General features: G+C 47.6%; 1 protein-coding gene across 4 annotated transcripts in view; it reads right to left on the bottom strand.

Annotated features, from left to right (window-relative positions):
- Piezo2 (piezo type mechanosensitive ion channel component 2) overlaps positions 1-15,529 on the bottom strand; it is a 339,893-nt gene that overhangs the window by 85,327 nt on the left and 239,037 nt on the right. For all 4 annotated transcript variants that reach the window (XM_077792280.1, XM_077792282.1, XM_077792281.1 and 1 more), the window contains exons 10-17: positions 13,162-13,200; positions 12,129-12,267; positions 11,156-11,304; positions 9,785-10,015; positions 6,828-6,951; positions 5,415-5,677; positions 4,210-4,358; positions 2,627-2,800 (exon numbers count right to left, since the gene is read on the bottom strand). In XM_077792280.1, the coding sequence (XP_077648406.1) occupies positions 2,627-2,800; positions 4,210-4,358; positions 5,415-5,677; positions 6,828-6,951; positions 9,785-10,015; positions 11,156-11,304; positions 12,129-12,267; positions 13,162-13,200 (1,268 nt within the window). The remainder of the gene's footprint in view (positions 1-2,626; positions 2,801-4,209; positions 4,359-5,414; positions 5,678-6,827; positions 6,952-9,784; positions 10,016-11,155; positions 11,305-12,128; positions 12,268-13,161; positions 13,201-15,529) is intronic.

Raw genomic sequence — 15,529 nt, 5'->3', positions numbered from 1 at the left:
GGACACAGTGGCCCTGGCCACCCCACCGCCCGCCTCATACACCCGGGAGGACCATCCCTCAGACTTCTCAAGACAGCTTGTCAAAGGAAAGATGAAAGATGAAAATTTGCTCCTTTCCCAGAGTTAAAAGAGTCCTATTAGGTAACCAGAGTCAACGTATTTTCTCTAAGATCTTCTAAAATTTAGGTTCAAAAAAGACATTGCTTTGTTTCTATGTGCAAGACAATATTTTCTAACATGAATCATGGATATGTTGCAGTGACACAAGAGTAATGGGTCTCTAAGGAACTTTACTAAACTGTTACCAGTTACACATTATGTAATCAGCATATCATTGCTATGCTATAACATCATATTATTGTCGATAGACAAGTGAAAAGACATTCCAGAGGTTCCTCAGTTAGAGCTGATAATAGTTTCTTCTTGTGTACATCATAAAACCGTTTTCAGAAAGCTAACTTTGTAAAGTCTGTAAGGCTAAAGAAAACAAATTCAGCTTTGTATACACACACACACACACACACACACAGGTGGGGATGGTTAGTTGGATTTTTGATAGAAACAACACTGTTGTGATCAATTTCATGACTGCCAGGGGTTGGTTATTCACAACTTGTGGGCCTTGATTTGTTTTGTTTTTGTTTTTGTTTTTTTTGGTAAAGCATCCAGAGAGGTGAGAGTATAGAACAAGGCTTGAATCCTGACTCTACAAACAATTCTGTTTCTCTACCACTTTAATTTTAATTAAAATTGTTCAGGATTTGGGGACAGAAATACTTTAAGGTAAAAATTATTAGTGAGAAAAATACTGAAATATAAGAGTTGCTAAAATATTATATATATATATATATATATATAAAATATTCAAAATTAACTTTTGGGGGCTTTTCTATTGAACTCTGCATGAAACCCCCAAACACCACCTGGAGTGAGTTCCTTAATTTCCCTAAGGCCCAGTTTCAGGGTTGTGTTTATACACCCTCTTCTCGTTCTCCCAGTTTTCTTGTACAATTCACTGGTGAGGGGATACTCAGGGTGAGGCCACGCCATGAGAATGGGAAGTAGGATGGGGTGATGGTCCTTGAGGTCTGCTGTCCCTCTTATCCTGTGAGAAGGGCAGGAGCTGGGAGGCTGAGGCCAAGGACACATGGGGCAGTGGCCCCCAAAGCTTCGTAGTGGAGCCCAGTGCACACAGGGACAGGGAGCTCCGTGTGGCACTCAGTTCTCACTTGCAACCTGAATGAGCAAGAACATGGAGGAGCCATGTTGTCCTCTGCAAATCTATGCTCCTGAAATCTTGCTGAAAATCTGGAAGAAGGTGGCCCATGTCTCCATGTGACCAGGCAACAGAAGACCAAGGCACGTGGCAATGGTAAGGCAAGAAGAGCCCTGCAGTCTGGGGGGCTTTGATGAGAAGCAAGCGCTCATGAGAGGGATGTAAAGCATTTAGAGGAAAAAAAATCTAAGCATGTGACCAGCAAAGACCGACGATGACATCTCTTCCACAAACATGCAAATCTGCCAAAAAGGTTTTCTTAATTATTGGAAGTGACTTTTGAAAACAAGTGGCCTTACAATTAAATAAAGCCAGTACATAGCTGGAGTTGAATATCTAATGCTGGTTTCACCCATAGTTATCACATCCATGTCAAAAAAATTGTCCCGCTATCATTTCTCTAATTATTGACAGCTGTTAGTTTTTTACACGAGTACTCTTTACAAATTTTAAAACTTTGTGTGATTTTTTCCTGCCAGCAAGACCACCTATGGGGTCCCCAAATTTCTAAGAACATCTTTATTTTTCCTAGTGTCTGATTATCACTAAAGGAAGTAAGTACACAGCACACAGGGATTCTGAGCCCCTGACCCTGCTCATGAGGTGGGAGATGGTGCAGGGCACATTGGCGGGCGAGACCTCTTGGCCTTCCTGGTTGGTAGTGACTGACATGCTGACGGTGGTCTGGAACACCCTCAGAATGAAACTAAGTAAATCTTAGTTCAAACTAAGCAAATTAGGAAAGCGAATCTACTAATCATAAGGATTATATCATATTTTCATCATTTCATTCCAGCTCCTGTTAGAAAGTGTTGGAAGGTTAAAATTTCCTGAGAATAGAATGAAATCCTACTTCATTTGCTACTGAGGTGCTCATTTCCCCCCTTGAACTCAAAGAGCTAAAGGGAATTTCCACCTGGGGTTGGTATACTCTTTTTTTTTTTTTTTTTTTTTTTGAACCAGGAATTGAATCCAAGGGCACTTAACCACCAAGCCAGATCCTCATCCTGCCTCAGCCTGCTGAACGGCTGTGATAACAGACCTGCGCCACGGCTGGCTCTGTGTACTCCCACTCAAATAGCACCTTTATCCCTTCGAGCTCAGCAAGTGTTTTCTAGGGAACTGAATCATGGGCCACACTGGAGCCCCTGAGGAAAAACACCATTAGCGTCCGTCCATCAGATGGATGCTTGTCATTTTCCTGTGGCGGAATGGTGGCTTCCACAGACCTTGGTAAGTGTGCCCCGACGACCATTGTAAAGCGCTGACCATCGCTGGAAGGGAGAGCAGCAGCCCGGGTGGGTCCCAGGGCTGCCTGGGGACGAGGGCAGCACCTCTCTGGCGGCTCACCTGTAGATGGTGTTGTCCTCCTTCCTGGGGATGGACTTGAGGTCTGTGAGTTCTAGGAAGCGGTCGTGGAAGTAGTGGAGGTGCAGAATGCACACCAGCAGGAAGGAGGTGGGGATGAAGATGCGCGTGAACAGTTCTGCCACAGTGAACTGCTTCAGGCCCAGATCCTCTAGCCTGGAAGGGACAGAGCAAGAGCAGGAACCTTCTTAGCAGCGAGGACACCGTCTTCTCCTCAGTCATACTAGTCTCTCTCTCTCACCACTGGCCTCACCGCTCTCCCACACAGTCCACCAGTCCCACCCGCCAAGCTTCACCATGGTCCACACAACCTGGACGGGGCCATCTTCCTTAGTTCAGCCTCAGTCCCTCTTGAATGGATCCTTTGGTTCCTCTGGACACTGAAGTATCTCCAGCACTCAGCTTTGAGTCTCCTCTCTACCTGTACCTTCCTCTGGTGATCTCATCTAGTCCCTGGGTTTGTACACCAGCTGCACGCCCAGGATCAAGTGCCCACCGTGGCATGGCCTTCTCCTGGGTCCTCTCCTACCCAATCTCTACTGCAGCATGTCTGCTCATAGGTATTTCACATTGGAGGTTTTCAAAACTGTTCTTTGTCTTCCTCTTCTTTGTGAAGCCGTTCTCCACCTCCCTGACCCCCATTCATGGTCGTCCTCGGACCAGTAAGTGGCCTAACAGTGGACCCTGCATGAAATCCACAAGTCGGAAGTCTTTGATTCTCTCCTTCACATCACAGCCATGGCGTCGGCTTCAGCCTCCTCTGTACTTCCCAAATCTGCCTTTTTTGCTATCTGTCTTTGCCACCTTAGATTCCAGGTGGACCATGGTCACTTCTCCCAGGACCACGGCTACTGCCTGTGAACTGTCTTATTTCTATTTGCATTGCACTTTCTGTCAGTCAAGGATCTTTCAAGACTTAAAAAAAAAAAATTCCAGTACAAGGAAGATAGCAGCCACCCGCCCTGAGCCACCAGCACTCCTCCCCTCCCATTCCTCCTGGCTCCTGCAGGGACCTTCCTTCCCCTCTCTGAAGGCCCCAGGCCAGCCCTCTTCCCCCTCAGGGCCCCCAGACCCAGCTCAGTCCTCCTGAGAAGGTGGCTCTGATCAGCATCAGGGTCAGAAGGACTCAGTGAGGCAGGCGGGGCCTCTCCACTCAGGGTCCCCTCCCTGGGCCTGCTGTCCCCTTCCCACACTCATCATCCCCCACCCTTCACCAGCTGGGGAGGAGCTCACACCCACTGCAAGGTTTTCATTTGTCCTTCTGCTAGAATAGATGCTGCCCGGGTGAGAGGGCCCTTCTGGCTCCCTGCTGCATCCCCAGGCCCAGGGCCCCTGGCAGGGGGGCCCTGGAGGATCCCTGGTGAACACACCCTGAGCATGCCCGTCTAGCCCCCTGGGGAGCTTTCCTTTCAGAGCTCCTCCTTGCCACTCAGGACACAGTGACGGCATCACGTTTTGCCAAAATCTTCCCTAAAGTTTTTTTTTTTTTTTTTTGAACAATATGTATTCAGATCACCGCCCTCTCCCCGTCACTTCCACATCCCACTGTCGCCCAGATCACTTACTTTTCTTTTTTCAATCCGGTCATGTTTTGCCACAGGCCTGGGAAGTTTTCAAATTGATATGTGTATATAAAGATAAGCACCAGCATCGTGTAAATAACCACGGACATCCAAAAATATTTCAGAATTTTCCTCCACCATTCATAGTGCACCTGGGAATCAGATATCGAAAAGCAAAGGAGATGAAGAGCAGTTAGAGGAAAACCCACAAAAGCATTTGGTTTCTTTAGGACAAATGATCATAGAAAAAAAAAGGGTCTGAAAATACAGTTCCTTCATTTTTAGTTCTTTCACATTTTGTTTCTTATTTCAGTTGGTGGATCTGGGGGAGAAGCTCTGAGCCCTGTTCTGCTGGCCCTGCGGCCTTCGGGTAAGTGTCTGGACCCAGCTGGGCTTTGTCTCCTCCTCTGAAGTCTGCGTCCTGTGGGGTGGTTATGGAGATGGAGTGGACAAGAGGCCTGTGATTCCCAGCAGCCTGTCCTAGGTCTCGGAGGCACTAGGGAACAGCAACTGCTGCTCAGAGGTCTGCTCAGAGTACACATGTCACAGCCCCAGGGAGAAGCCGGCTCTCTCGTCTAAGCTGTGGGTAGTCTTAAAGACATCTGTAGTGTATTGTCAAAGTATTTAAAAGTTCATTAGTTCAGGCGAGACCTTTTTATCTCCTTGTGTGACACATTCTTGATTATTGTTTGGTTTATTTGCTATTGGCCTGAAAGAATCCTATACCGTTACCCCATTCTCTCACTGGGTTCCCTTCTAACCCCAGTTAAAGCTAGGTTTGTGGAGAGGCAAGCTCATCACAGTGTGATCCTTTATAAATGTTAATGAAACACAGAAGCCTGTAAGGGAGTATGCACATGTACGCACATCTACAAAGCCTGAGATACAAGCAAACTAGGAAATCCTCCGTTATTTAAAATTGTCTAGACATTGTTCTTAAATTTCTAAATAGTCAGGTTTTTTATATCAAGAATTTTTGAAAAAGTTATAAACATTTTTCTGACATTTTAAGAATCTAAAAATTTTAAAAAGAAAACCAGTCGATAACTGTGCTTCCCCACTTCAGGAGTCTCGGGATGCAGTGTTTGATTTCAGCCATGACTTGTGTGATCTGTTTGTGGGGTTATAGCAAGCAAGAGCTCTACAAGGAGGCTCATCTCTTCCGGGGATGGGTATGGGAACTGAGGTCAAGCAAGCCATCCACCCACCTGGTACAAGGCCACACAGAACAGGAACAGCACCATGTAGATGATTTTGTACATGACAATCTTGCCCTCGAAGCTGACAAAGAAGAACATGCCACCACACACGTAGATCCAGTACTTGATGAACATGGCCACCACCAGGTTGCCCAGCACCTTCATGATGTCTTGGTCCTCATCCTCGTCCTCCTGCTCCTCCTCCTGTGCTTCCTCCTCCTCCTCCTTCTCTTTGGGCTCTCCTTCCACCTGTATGTCTTGAAGGTCCTCGTCTGAACGGCAGAACACAACATCATTATCCTTCACTGGTTATCTGACCAGCACCTCACTTTGGCCGTGTGACATTCATGGGACATAGGAGCATGCAATTTATGAGTGACTATGGGATTTAGACTGTTCTGTTATTTAATCATGTAAATAACCTAAAATTTAAGAGTTGAAGCCAAATATGATCGATTTAAATTAGATTTACAGGACAATTACAGTTTAAGTCTAAAGCAATTTTATGTATTGGAATTAAGAACACTTCATCTTGCTTTAAAATACTGTAAGATACAGGATTCATATCTGGGTTAGCAAGGATACCTATATTTGAGTAATTTATTCAAACAACCAGTAACTCAGAGTGCAATCAGACCCATGGTTGATCTCAAATGAACCATTTACCAAAATCAACTGGTTGATCATTGTGCTAATCACACATTGGAACTCATATAGCAAGATTTGAGCCTGGTAGACAGACTTATTGCTGGAAAACACCTCGGTGATTAGGGCTAATTATATAAACATGGCGGCTGGCCTGTTTCCTGGCGGTGCCTGGGTCAAGGTGCAGCCCAGCTGCTGTGAATGCTGACAGCGGGGGGTTGGTCCAGAGCTCTGAGGGCAAGTCCTTCCCAGATACCTACACAGCAGGCCCCAAACCACAGGGATACTAAAAGAAGCTGTGCTCTTCCCCCCACCCCTCACTCCCTCCTTTTCATTTACTTGGTAGTGTATTATTTTCAGAAAAGAATTTAGACAATGCCAGTTCGTTTCTAGGTTCCATTTTCATTAAAGATGAGTGAGTCCTTGGAGAAACCATGCAATTTGGGGGACCCTTAGTTTCTTCTGTTGGGAATCACTTTGGGGAGATCAAATGAACAGTTTTTAAAAGGCCTCTGTGAACTCGTGTGTTCTTTGAAAGTTACACATTATAATGTTGTATTTATTGATTCAAGTTCAAATCTGGCTTCCATTAATCAGGGTTTGTTTTGGCAATGGCTTTATTGAGATGTAATTCACATACCATGCAATTCAGCCATTTAAAGTGTATCGCTCAAGGACTGGGTGTAGCTCAGTGTGTAATTTCCGACATATCTGGGGCTCTTTGTAACTTTGCTGAGCTCAAGAAGTTGCGGTCACACCCTGTCCACACAAATTTACCTTTCTCTTCATTTTCCTGACTTCCAATTTTGACTTCAGACAGAAGAGCTTCCTTTTCCTGAAGAGCTTTCTGCTCTGTGAGGTGCTGTCTCAGCAGGAGCCAAAAGGTGATAGTGAACAGAATCTGGGGCCAGGGAAAAAGCACAACAAGAGTTAAGCACAAATCTGCAGCCTAAACACACTTCTGCAAATACACCGTTTTCTGCACTGTCCCAGAGGGAGCACGACAAATAACCACCATGGGTGAGATGGTCAAGGTGCCCTTGGGTTTGACAGAGCTGCTGCTGCTCTGCAGTGGGGACTCTTAGGCAGGTGTCCAGGGCCAGCAGAATCTTCAGCACTGTGTGGCCCTGGGAGGAGAAGAGCCAACGAAGGCACGGCCACCTGGCAGGACAGCAGCGCCAGCACCTGGGTCCCTCCCGGGGCTTGTCCTGGAGTGTCTGCCCGACTGTAAGGATGCTGCCAAGTGAGGGGAGGGTCACTTCTCCTGTGACACCCCTTTGACCCCCACAGTGATCCTTAAGAATGCTGCAGATGGGAAAAGAAAGTTCACCCCAGAAAACATGCCCCTGATTACTCCCACTCCCTCTGGTGCTGAAGCAAGAGGGGACCCCTGCGCCCACACTACCTATCAGCATTTCCCTGAGCACTGAGGGAAAAGGTGACCCATGCCTCACTCTTAGGAAATCTGGAACTTGGTTCCTGGTAGGGTTTGTTTTGGTAATGGCTTTATTGAGATGTAATTCACATACCACACAATTCACCCACTTAAAGTGTATCATTCAAGGACTGGGGTGTGGCTCAGTGTGTAATTCAGTGGGTTTTGGTGCAGTCACAAGGTTGTGACTGTGTTACCACTGTCGTAATTGATTTAATATATATATCAAATCAATAATATAATTATTATTATTATTATTATTTTTTGATACTGGGGATCAAACCCAGTGCCTCACTCATGCTACACAAGCACTCACCACTGAGCCATCCCTCCAGCCTGAAAACTGTTCAATCTCCTCAAAAAGAAGCACCTGAAGAGGGACCTCCTCTTCTTCCTGTGACTCTAGTCAACCAGGGATTTCCTTTTTGCTGTATGGATTGGCCCAACCTGGACATTTTAAGTCAAGGCCTTGTGTAGCCACCTCTCTCAGCAGTGTAGGTGTACTCCTGTTGTGGCACGCACCGCCCTGCGTTCCTCCTCCTCACTCCACACTGCTCCATGCACAGGTGCACACTCTGCATGCATACGCGTGGGCTGACAGGCACGTGGGCACTTTGTTTCATAGCTGCGATGGCGAATGCTGCCTGACCACTCAGGCCTGGGTTTCTGTGCACCTGTGTCTTCCATTCCCCCCGGGTGAGGGCCTTGCTGGTCTCATGGTGATTCTGTGTTTGACTTTTTAAGGAACAATGACTGCTGAACGTTTTCCAGGGGCTGCACCAACTTACATTCCCACCAGCAGCCCAGGGAGGAGGTGGAAGGAAAGCCCCCAGGTAAAGGTACTGGTAGGAGGCTCTTCCACAGGACCAGCGGGGACGGAAGTGGAGTGGGTGAGTGAAGGGAACGTCTGGCCCACACACAGGAGATGTTGTCTCGCCTCTCCTGCGGGCTTGCACCTGTTAGGAAATTTTTCTTTTACACAATAGCCTTTTTTCAAAAACTGTCACAGGATCAATCTCTGCCCAGTCCAGTCAGCCCCTGTCTACAGCCAGCTGGGATTGGATAGGGGGTGTCTGGTGACCTTCACGTGGTTGCTCCCGCAGAAGGTGAAGTTCATGGGCGTTACCTCAGCCCTCTCCAGAGACACAGATTTTCCTCATCTTGTGGAGAGCAACCTTCAAGGCTCATGGAATGTTCAGACCTGATTGATTTTACTACCTCAAGACACAGTCATCAACCAGAGATGTGTATGGCACCTGACAGAACGATCAAGGCTTGCCGTTGGAGAAAAATGCCCCTTTATTGAGGCAGCTCTGCATATTTATAGAGCCGGGGGTGGTCTGACAGTTGGCATGGGGTGCTTTTTGATTGGTGGGTACGGATCAGGTGAGCCAGCAGGGCTAGTCTGATTGGTGGGTAAGGATCAGGTGAGCCAGTAGGGCTAGTCTGATTGGTGAGTAAGATCATGTGAGCCAGCAGGGCTAGTCTGATTGGTGGGTAAGGATCAGGTGAGCCAGCGGGCCTAGTCTGTTTGGTGGATAAGATCATGTGAGCCAGCAGGGCTAGTCTGATTGGTGGGTAAGGATCATGTGAGCCAGCAGGGCTCATCATTGGACGGCTCTTCTTGGGAGATGGGGAAGTTAGTCTTTGCAGCCAGGGCGACTCCCAACAGCACCTACCATTTTGTTAACAAAAAAAGATTATAAATGGGGTCTCCCAACCTTCTGAAATAAAAACTATTGAGACAGCCAGTGAAAATAAATGAGCCAGGAAGAGATTATGAATGTCCTGACCACAGGTGAAGGCAAATCAGTAGAGGAAAAAAAAGCATGTGTCATATTTAATTTTGCTACTAAGAATGTGTTTTAGGACAGGATTGGAGTAAACACATTGTTAATAATAAATGCTTGACTAAAATAAGCAATGTGCTAATAAGTCAATTTTACAAATTAATAATCAATCCAAGAAAATCCTCTAGCCCCTTGAGATATTTTATATTGTATTTTTCTGTTTCACATTGTATATTCCTATTTTCATATCTAATTACTATCATATGCTAAAAATAGCTTATACTCTAATTTTTCTCTGAGTAGAAAGTGCTGATATTAATAAGCTAACAGCATGGTGTACTACATGCTAAATTACAGCAGCCTCTAAGCAATGTAAACTATTTCTCACAGGTTCGTGTCTGTTAATTTCTGCAAAGGAGTGAATATCTGGAGCCTAGCGTTATAAGGTTTGCTTCATGTGATGATTGTGATCAGCACGGTTCTGTTTTCTTGATTTTCCATTCACTTACCTTTGATGCAAGCTCTCCTGGCTCTTTCTTTTCTAGAAACCCTGGGACCTTTTTGATTTCTGGAAGTTCAAAGCTCCATATGTACTGCAGCACCAACAGCAGGTTCCCGTAGACAACCATGAAGGGTGAGCTGATCATGGCGTACTTCCTCCTGTTGCGGATCATCCACAGGGCGCAGGACCAGATGAGGAGCACGAAGGTCAGCCAGCTGTGGTAGGTGATGCTCCAGGCCTGGGGAGAAGGGAGGTACCACGTGAGCGCAGGAGAGCACATAGCTGACTGAGGGGGAGAGGCCCGCCTGGGCTCCAGCGCAGAGTGGAGGCCAGGGAGAGGTGCTGCGAGGGTCCTGCCCAAGAACCTCCAAGGCAGAGTCAGAGGCCCTGTATGGTGCCAGCATGCTCCTTCTGCCACCAACCTCTTCATTTTCACCCTATTTTGCAGAGTCACAAACAACTGTAATGAGCTATCTAAAACTGTTAGTAAAAATGCATGATTAAAATTAAATTAAAATTTATTAAAATTACGTTAGTAACTGACAACTACAATGGTCTGAATTATTTTCCTGAAAATATTATTCTTATGCAAGAGCGTTCACCAAAGATTAGGTGACAGCTGCCGTGTTTGTACTCTACGCACACTGAGTGAATTTGTATTCAGTAGTGTGTTTGAAGCCTCACACTCTCACACACACACACACACACACACACACACACACACACACCGTGCCAAGCAGATAGAATGTTGCCATTTTTGTATGATACAGGAAAATTATCTTTAAGATAGGGGGATCACAAGTTTGAGGCCAGCTTCAGTAATTTGGTGTGACTCTAAACAACTTAGTAAGACCCTGTCTCAAAATAAGAAATAAAAAGTGCTGTGGATGTGGCTCAGAGGTAAAGAGCCCCTGCCATTACATCACCAGTACCAAAAAAAAAAAAAAAAAAAACGAAAAGAAAAAAGAAAGGAAGAAAGGAAGGAAAGAAAGAAAGAGTCTTGGCCTTTCAATGCCCAGGCAGTTCACTCCGGGTTTCCATAGCTAGGAAGAAGAACCCATGTTGTGCTGTTTACCATGCTGAGTTCCAGGGCAGCTGGGCTGTTCTGCCTCTGCTTTATATTCCTTAGTCAACACGTGACTCATCTCGCTAGAGAGGGTATTAATATTAATATTGAGAGAGTTGAAGAGGACACAGTTTTGCAGTCTATGATATAAAAATCCCATGAAAAATGAACGCGGCCGACACTGTCAACCCGGCCGACACTGTCAACCCGGCCGACACTGTCAACCCGGCCGACACTGTCAACCCAGCCGACACTGTCAACCCGGCACTGGGAAGACTGAGTCCAGCCTCTGGCGGCGCCACTCACACGCACCATCATGGCGATGAGGGCGCAGATGTAGCTCTGCTTCATGATGAACTGGAACACGGAGACCATGGCGTGGACCTTGACACTCCTCTTCTCCTCCTGGCTCCTTTCCTCCTCAAATTCTTCTTTCTCGTCCTCTTCTTCCTCTTTCTTCTCTAGATGGACAAACGCGTTAAGTAACTCTCGATGCCAACGCCCGACATCTCTTGTGAGTGTCCCCAGGGACAGCCCTCCTGTGGCACGTACGGCCTTTAGGGGAGACTCGAGGGGTCGTTCCCAACTAACAGAGCCCCTAGGATTCTCACCATTCCGTCAGCCCTGCTTGGCCAGGGCCAGGGCACCCGGCACCCAGCACTCGGAGGGAAGACCATCTCCACAAGGTGGGCGAAGACAGCCCCTAACCTGGCCCCGAGCTCCCTGCTCCTGTGTTCCTGCCCCTTGGATGCCCTCCCCTGCATATGGGGGGCCTCCAACAACAAGGTCACTCCCGAAGGCTCTGGTCTAAGGCCGTGGCTTTTGCTTTGGATGCTTTCTTTCTAGATGGAAAGGGTGACAGATCCCACTCTTGTTCTGAGGGAAGCCAGCCCCAGGGGTAAGTGCCCCTGGAGAGCCCTGGGTGGCGAGCACCTGAGGTCTCCAGCCAGTAGCTACACAGCGGGACTTGGACACAGCCCCCCAGGGGAGCCTCCAGCAAGATGGCAGCCCCTCACTGCAGGCTCAGGAGCAACCCAGGTGCAGGAACCGGCCCCTCACCCCGGACCCTGACCCAGACAGGGGTCAGACTGCAACACTAAATGTGCTACATCATGAAGCAAATGTCCTTCCTCTTTGTTTAAGTTAAGTGGGCTGCACATAAATAGGTTACCGCAGGGGACTTCTGTCAGCAAGAAGAGGAAGCTCAGACCCTGGAAAACTCGGGGACCACCTGCACGCCCGTGCACGACCCCGAACGAGACATGCGCCCTGTGTGGCTGGTTACCTGTCGAGTCCGCAGAGGGCTCCCACCGGTACTGGGGGGTGGAGTACAGGTCGGTCTTGGCGGGGCCATTCTCTAAGGGCAGGCTGGGGTGGATGGTGTGGTAGTCCACAGGGTTGCCGTTCACCGTCACAAGCAGGCCCTGCGGGGAGCATGGGGAAGGACACCTGTGACCACAGGGTGGGTTGCAGTGTGGACCTACTTCCTCCCACCCGTCCTCCATGCACAACCCCCAGTGACAAGCTGACTGAAAGCCGGGTGCCACGGTCAATGACACGTATTTTAGCAGGAGGAATCAGGTACCATCTCTCCAAACCTGATCTCAGAGTGACCAGGTGAAATGCACACCTGATCTCATGGCACGCCTGTGAACCGTGCGATGCAGGCCTTGTCCTCAGGATAGACTGCAACTGTCCAGGGGGCCTTCCTGGTCTGGGCTGACCTCTTCAGGTTCAGCTCTTGCCACTGCCCACCTCCCAGCCACCCCTGGTTGTGTGGTCCTTCATGCCTTCCCTGCCCAGCCCAGAGAGTGGGTCCTACCCACTCTCCACACAGCTCTGCACAGGGCAGCTGCAAAAGTCCTTCTGCACCCAGGTGAGATGCTCCCTTCTGGGGTCTCTGCCCAACTGCAAGGCTGAAATTCACTAAGTGCCAACACTGGGATTTTCCCCATGTGTCACTGTGGCATTATAAGTTCTGAGATAAACATATAAATACACGTATGTGTATCTATGAGCATGTAAGTCTTCCTTTTTAAAATTATTTAATAATTAGTAGAGCTACAGAACAAAATGCTTAAAACACAACCCCACAAGCAAGGCTTTAAAAAAGTCTAAATATATTTTGTATTAATATATTCAATCTCATGAGTCAATATTTCACAGCAACAAATCAGATATAATTTCTGCAAGAAAAAAATTAAAAGCATAGGAAGGTTTCATGGATCTTTAAAATATACTGAAAGGAGGTCATTTCATTTGTCACTTTTAAATCACTCACACACACACAAAAAGGGTAATTCTAAAGAGGTACTAACATCAGATGGTTTGTAGTCGTCTTGGGTCATGGATAAAAGCTGCAAAAAGTAAAGCAGGACAGCACGTTAGCAGGTGAGCAGAAGCTGACCGCGTCCACCAGGCCCCACGCCCGCTCTCCAGCCCACCGAGTGCTAGTGTGCATGGAAACTGCCATGTGAGTACAAAGGGCCACTGCCCGAGCTGGACACTGCTCATCATGACCATTTTGCAGCATCTGAAGTTTGCTTAGGACCCTGACCACAAACAGCCAACTGTGAATCATGCACTTTCAAAAATGACCATTTTCAAGTGTTCTGTTCTAATAGAAATGCACTGCTTAGGTTAAGCTCTGGAACCCTCTGGGACATCTGCAGAATCCTGAAACTATTTGTTTTCCAAGAAGCACAAGTTTCTTACTACAAAACAGTTAGATGTACACTGAGATTTGAGATTACTTTGGGTTTATAAATTGTCAACAACAAAGTCATCATGATATGATTGATTTTTTAACTGCATTAGTGCTAGGTGACTGGGGCTTCCCCAAACAACATATAGCACAGCGATAAGGTGGTTAGGTTTTGGAGTCAGGACTCCTCTACAGTCTTGGAAAGATCCAGGGTAGGGGGAGATTATGTGGCGTCTGCCACTGTCTCACATTAGAAATTCAAACTGAGGCATGTAAAAAAAAATTGTTTATTTATCAATTCAATAAAAATTGAAAAGCCCATTATATTTTAAGAAAATTGCTCAAATAGCTTTTAGACACTATTTTTATTCTAGAAGCCCATATACTGAAAAGACTGTCACTGTTCTGTACTTTGACACATCTCTTCCACGTCTGGTTCACAGAGGGCCGCTGGGTTTCCGCCCGTGCTTCTGCTTTTGTTCTTGTGTGCTGTGTTGCTTGGGTTAGGATATCAGAAAGCTGGCCTCACAGAGCAGGTGGGTGGAAGAGTAAGGAGCATTTAATAGTCTCTGCAGATAATGAGGAGGAGTCCTCTCCCGAGCAACACGAGACTCAGCCAGTGGTAGTTTCCTGAGGTCCTCACAGCGTGGGCCTGGAATTACAGTGGAGTGTCCTTCACTCTCCTGTGAGGACCTGCAGGCACCGGCTGCACCAGAACGGCCTCCTGCCCCTGCCTGGTGCTGCCAGCCACAGGGACCCCAGCTCCACCCAGTACTGACCCGGTTGAGTGACATTCGAAGAGCACATTAAATATTTAAATAACATTGAGATACTGTGTAACATTTCAAAAACACGTGTGTTCAAAAGCCATTTCAAAAAGGACTCTTAAAAAAGTCCTTAAATGTAGCGTTTTCAAAGTCTCATTGGTAGATACAAGTTTTCCAAAATTTGATTTTTTTTACTCAAATGTTGAAGTTTTACAATTGGCAATAAACTCTGCCAGTTATTTGCCTTGAAGTGACCTGCTTGCTTCATTTACTTGCAAGTAGTTATCTGCCAAATATCCGGGTCTGACCAAGCAGGTCTGTCCATCACTGCCCCGTGGAGCGGGAGGTGTGCTCTGGGGACAGCTGTCACAGTGCGTTCGGCTGGCCTGCACTCTCCCTCTGTCAGTTATCAGGTGGTTTGTGGCACATTAGGCAGAAGGCCCATTTTGTCACAGAGAAAGACGTGTGCTTCAAGCTTGAAACTGAACAAAATTATCATGGTCCTTCGTTACCTGACAAAGGTGCATACCCCAGAAGCACACGGTGAGGCCTTTGCTTGCTGTGTGAGTGTGTGAAGGGTTAATCTCACAAACTAGCTGCGCTGTTCGGGGCATAGCTCCTGCTCCTGCCTGTTCATGATGTCACTGAGCACAGCAGACATCCCCAGCACAATGGTGTGACCTAGCACACAAGGAGCGTTCTGATAGTCTGTGCAGACAGTGAGGAGGACTCCCCTCCAGTGCAAGCCCAGATTCAGCCAGTGGTAGTTTCCTGAGGGTCACAGAAAATGCGCAGCTAAAATGTGGTGTGAAAGACAAAATGTGGGAAGGATGCTGGTTCTGTAGGACCAGGTGCTGCCTGGTGGCCACAAGCCAAGGGGCGCCAGGCCCAGTACTCCACGGGCATCCCCTGGGGGACAAGCCCGCACGCTGAGGCTGCACCAACTGACTTGGTCTTACAAGAGTGCTGGTGCACACTGCGTGAGCAGTGCCAGGCCATGACCCACAGCCTTGTCTCGGGGACAGAGTGTGTCGGTCATCACAGTCTCTCAGGGTCACAGTCCTATCTGTGGACCGTCAGTGCCAGGGACATGATGATGTGCCATGTGGCTGGAACTCACTCCTCTGGCTCATCAAGGACACTCAAGCACATGGTTGGCCTTGGGGCCTGATGGATGGCCGCCGTGTGGGCGGGCTCTGTGCAGGCCCTGACTGT

Source organism: Urocitellus parryii, chromosome 13 (genome assembly GCF_045843805.1).
Source record: "Urocitellus parryii isolate mUroPar1 chromosome 13, mUroPar1.hap1, whole genome shotgun sequence".
Classification (NCBI taxonomy): Eukaryota; Metazoa; Chordata; class Mammalia; order Rodentia; family Sciuridae; genus Urocitellus; species Urocitellus parryii.
The sequence above is the reverse complement of the archived record's forward strand: the minus strand, read 5'-3'. Positions and strand labels throughout refer to the sequence as shown.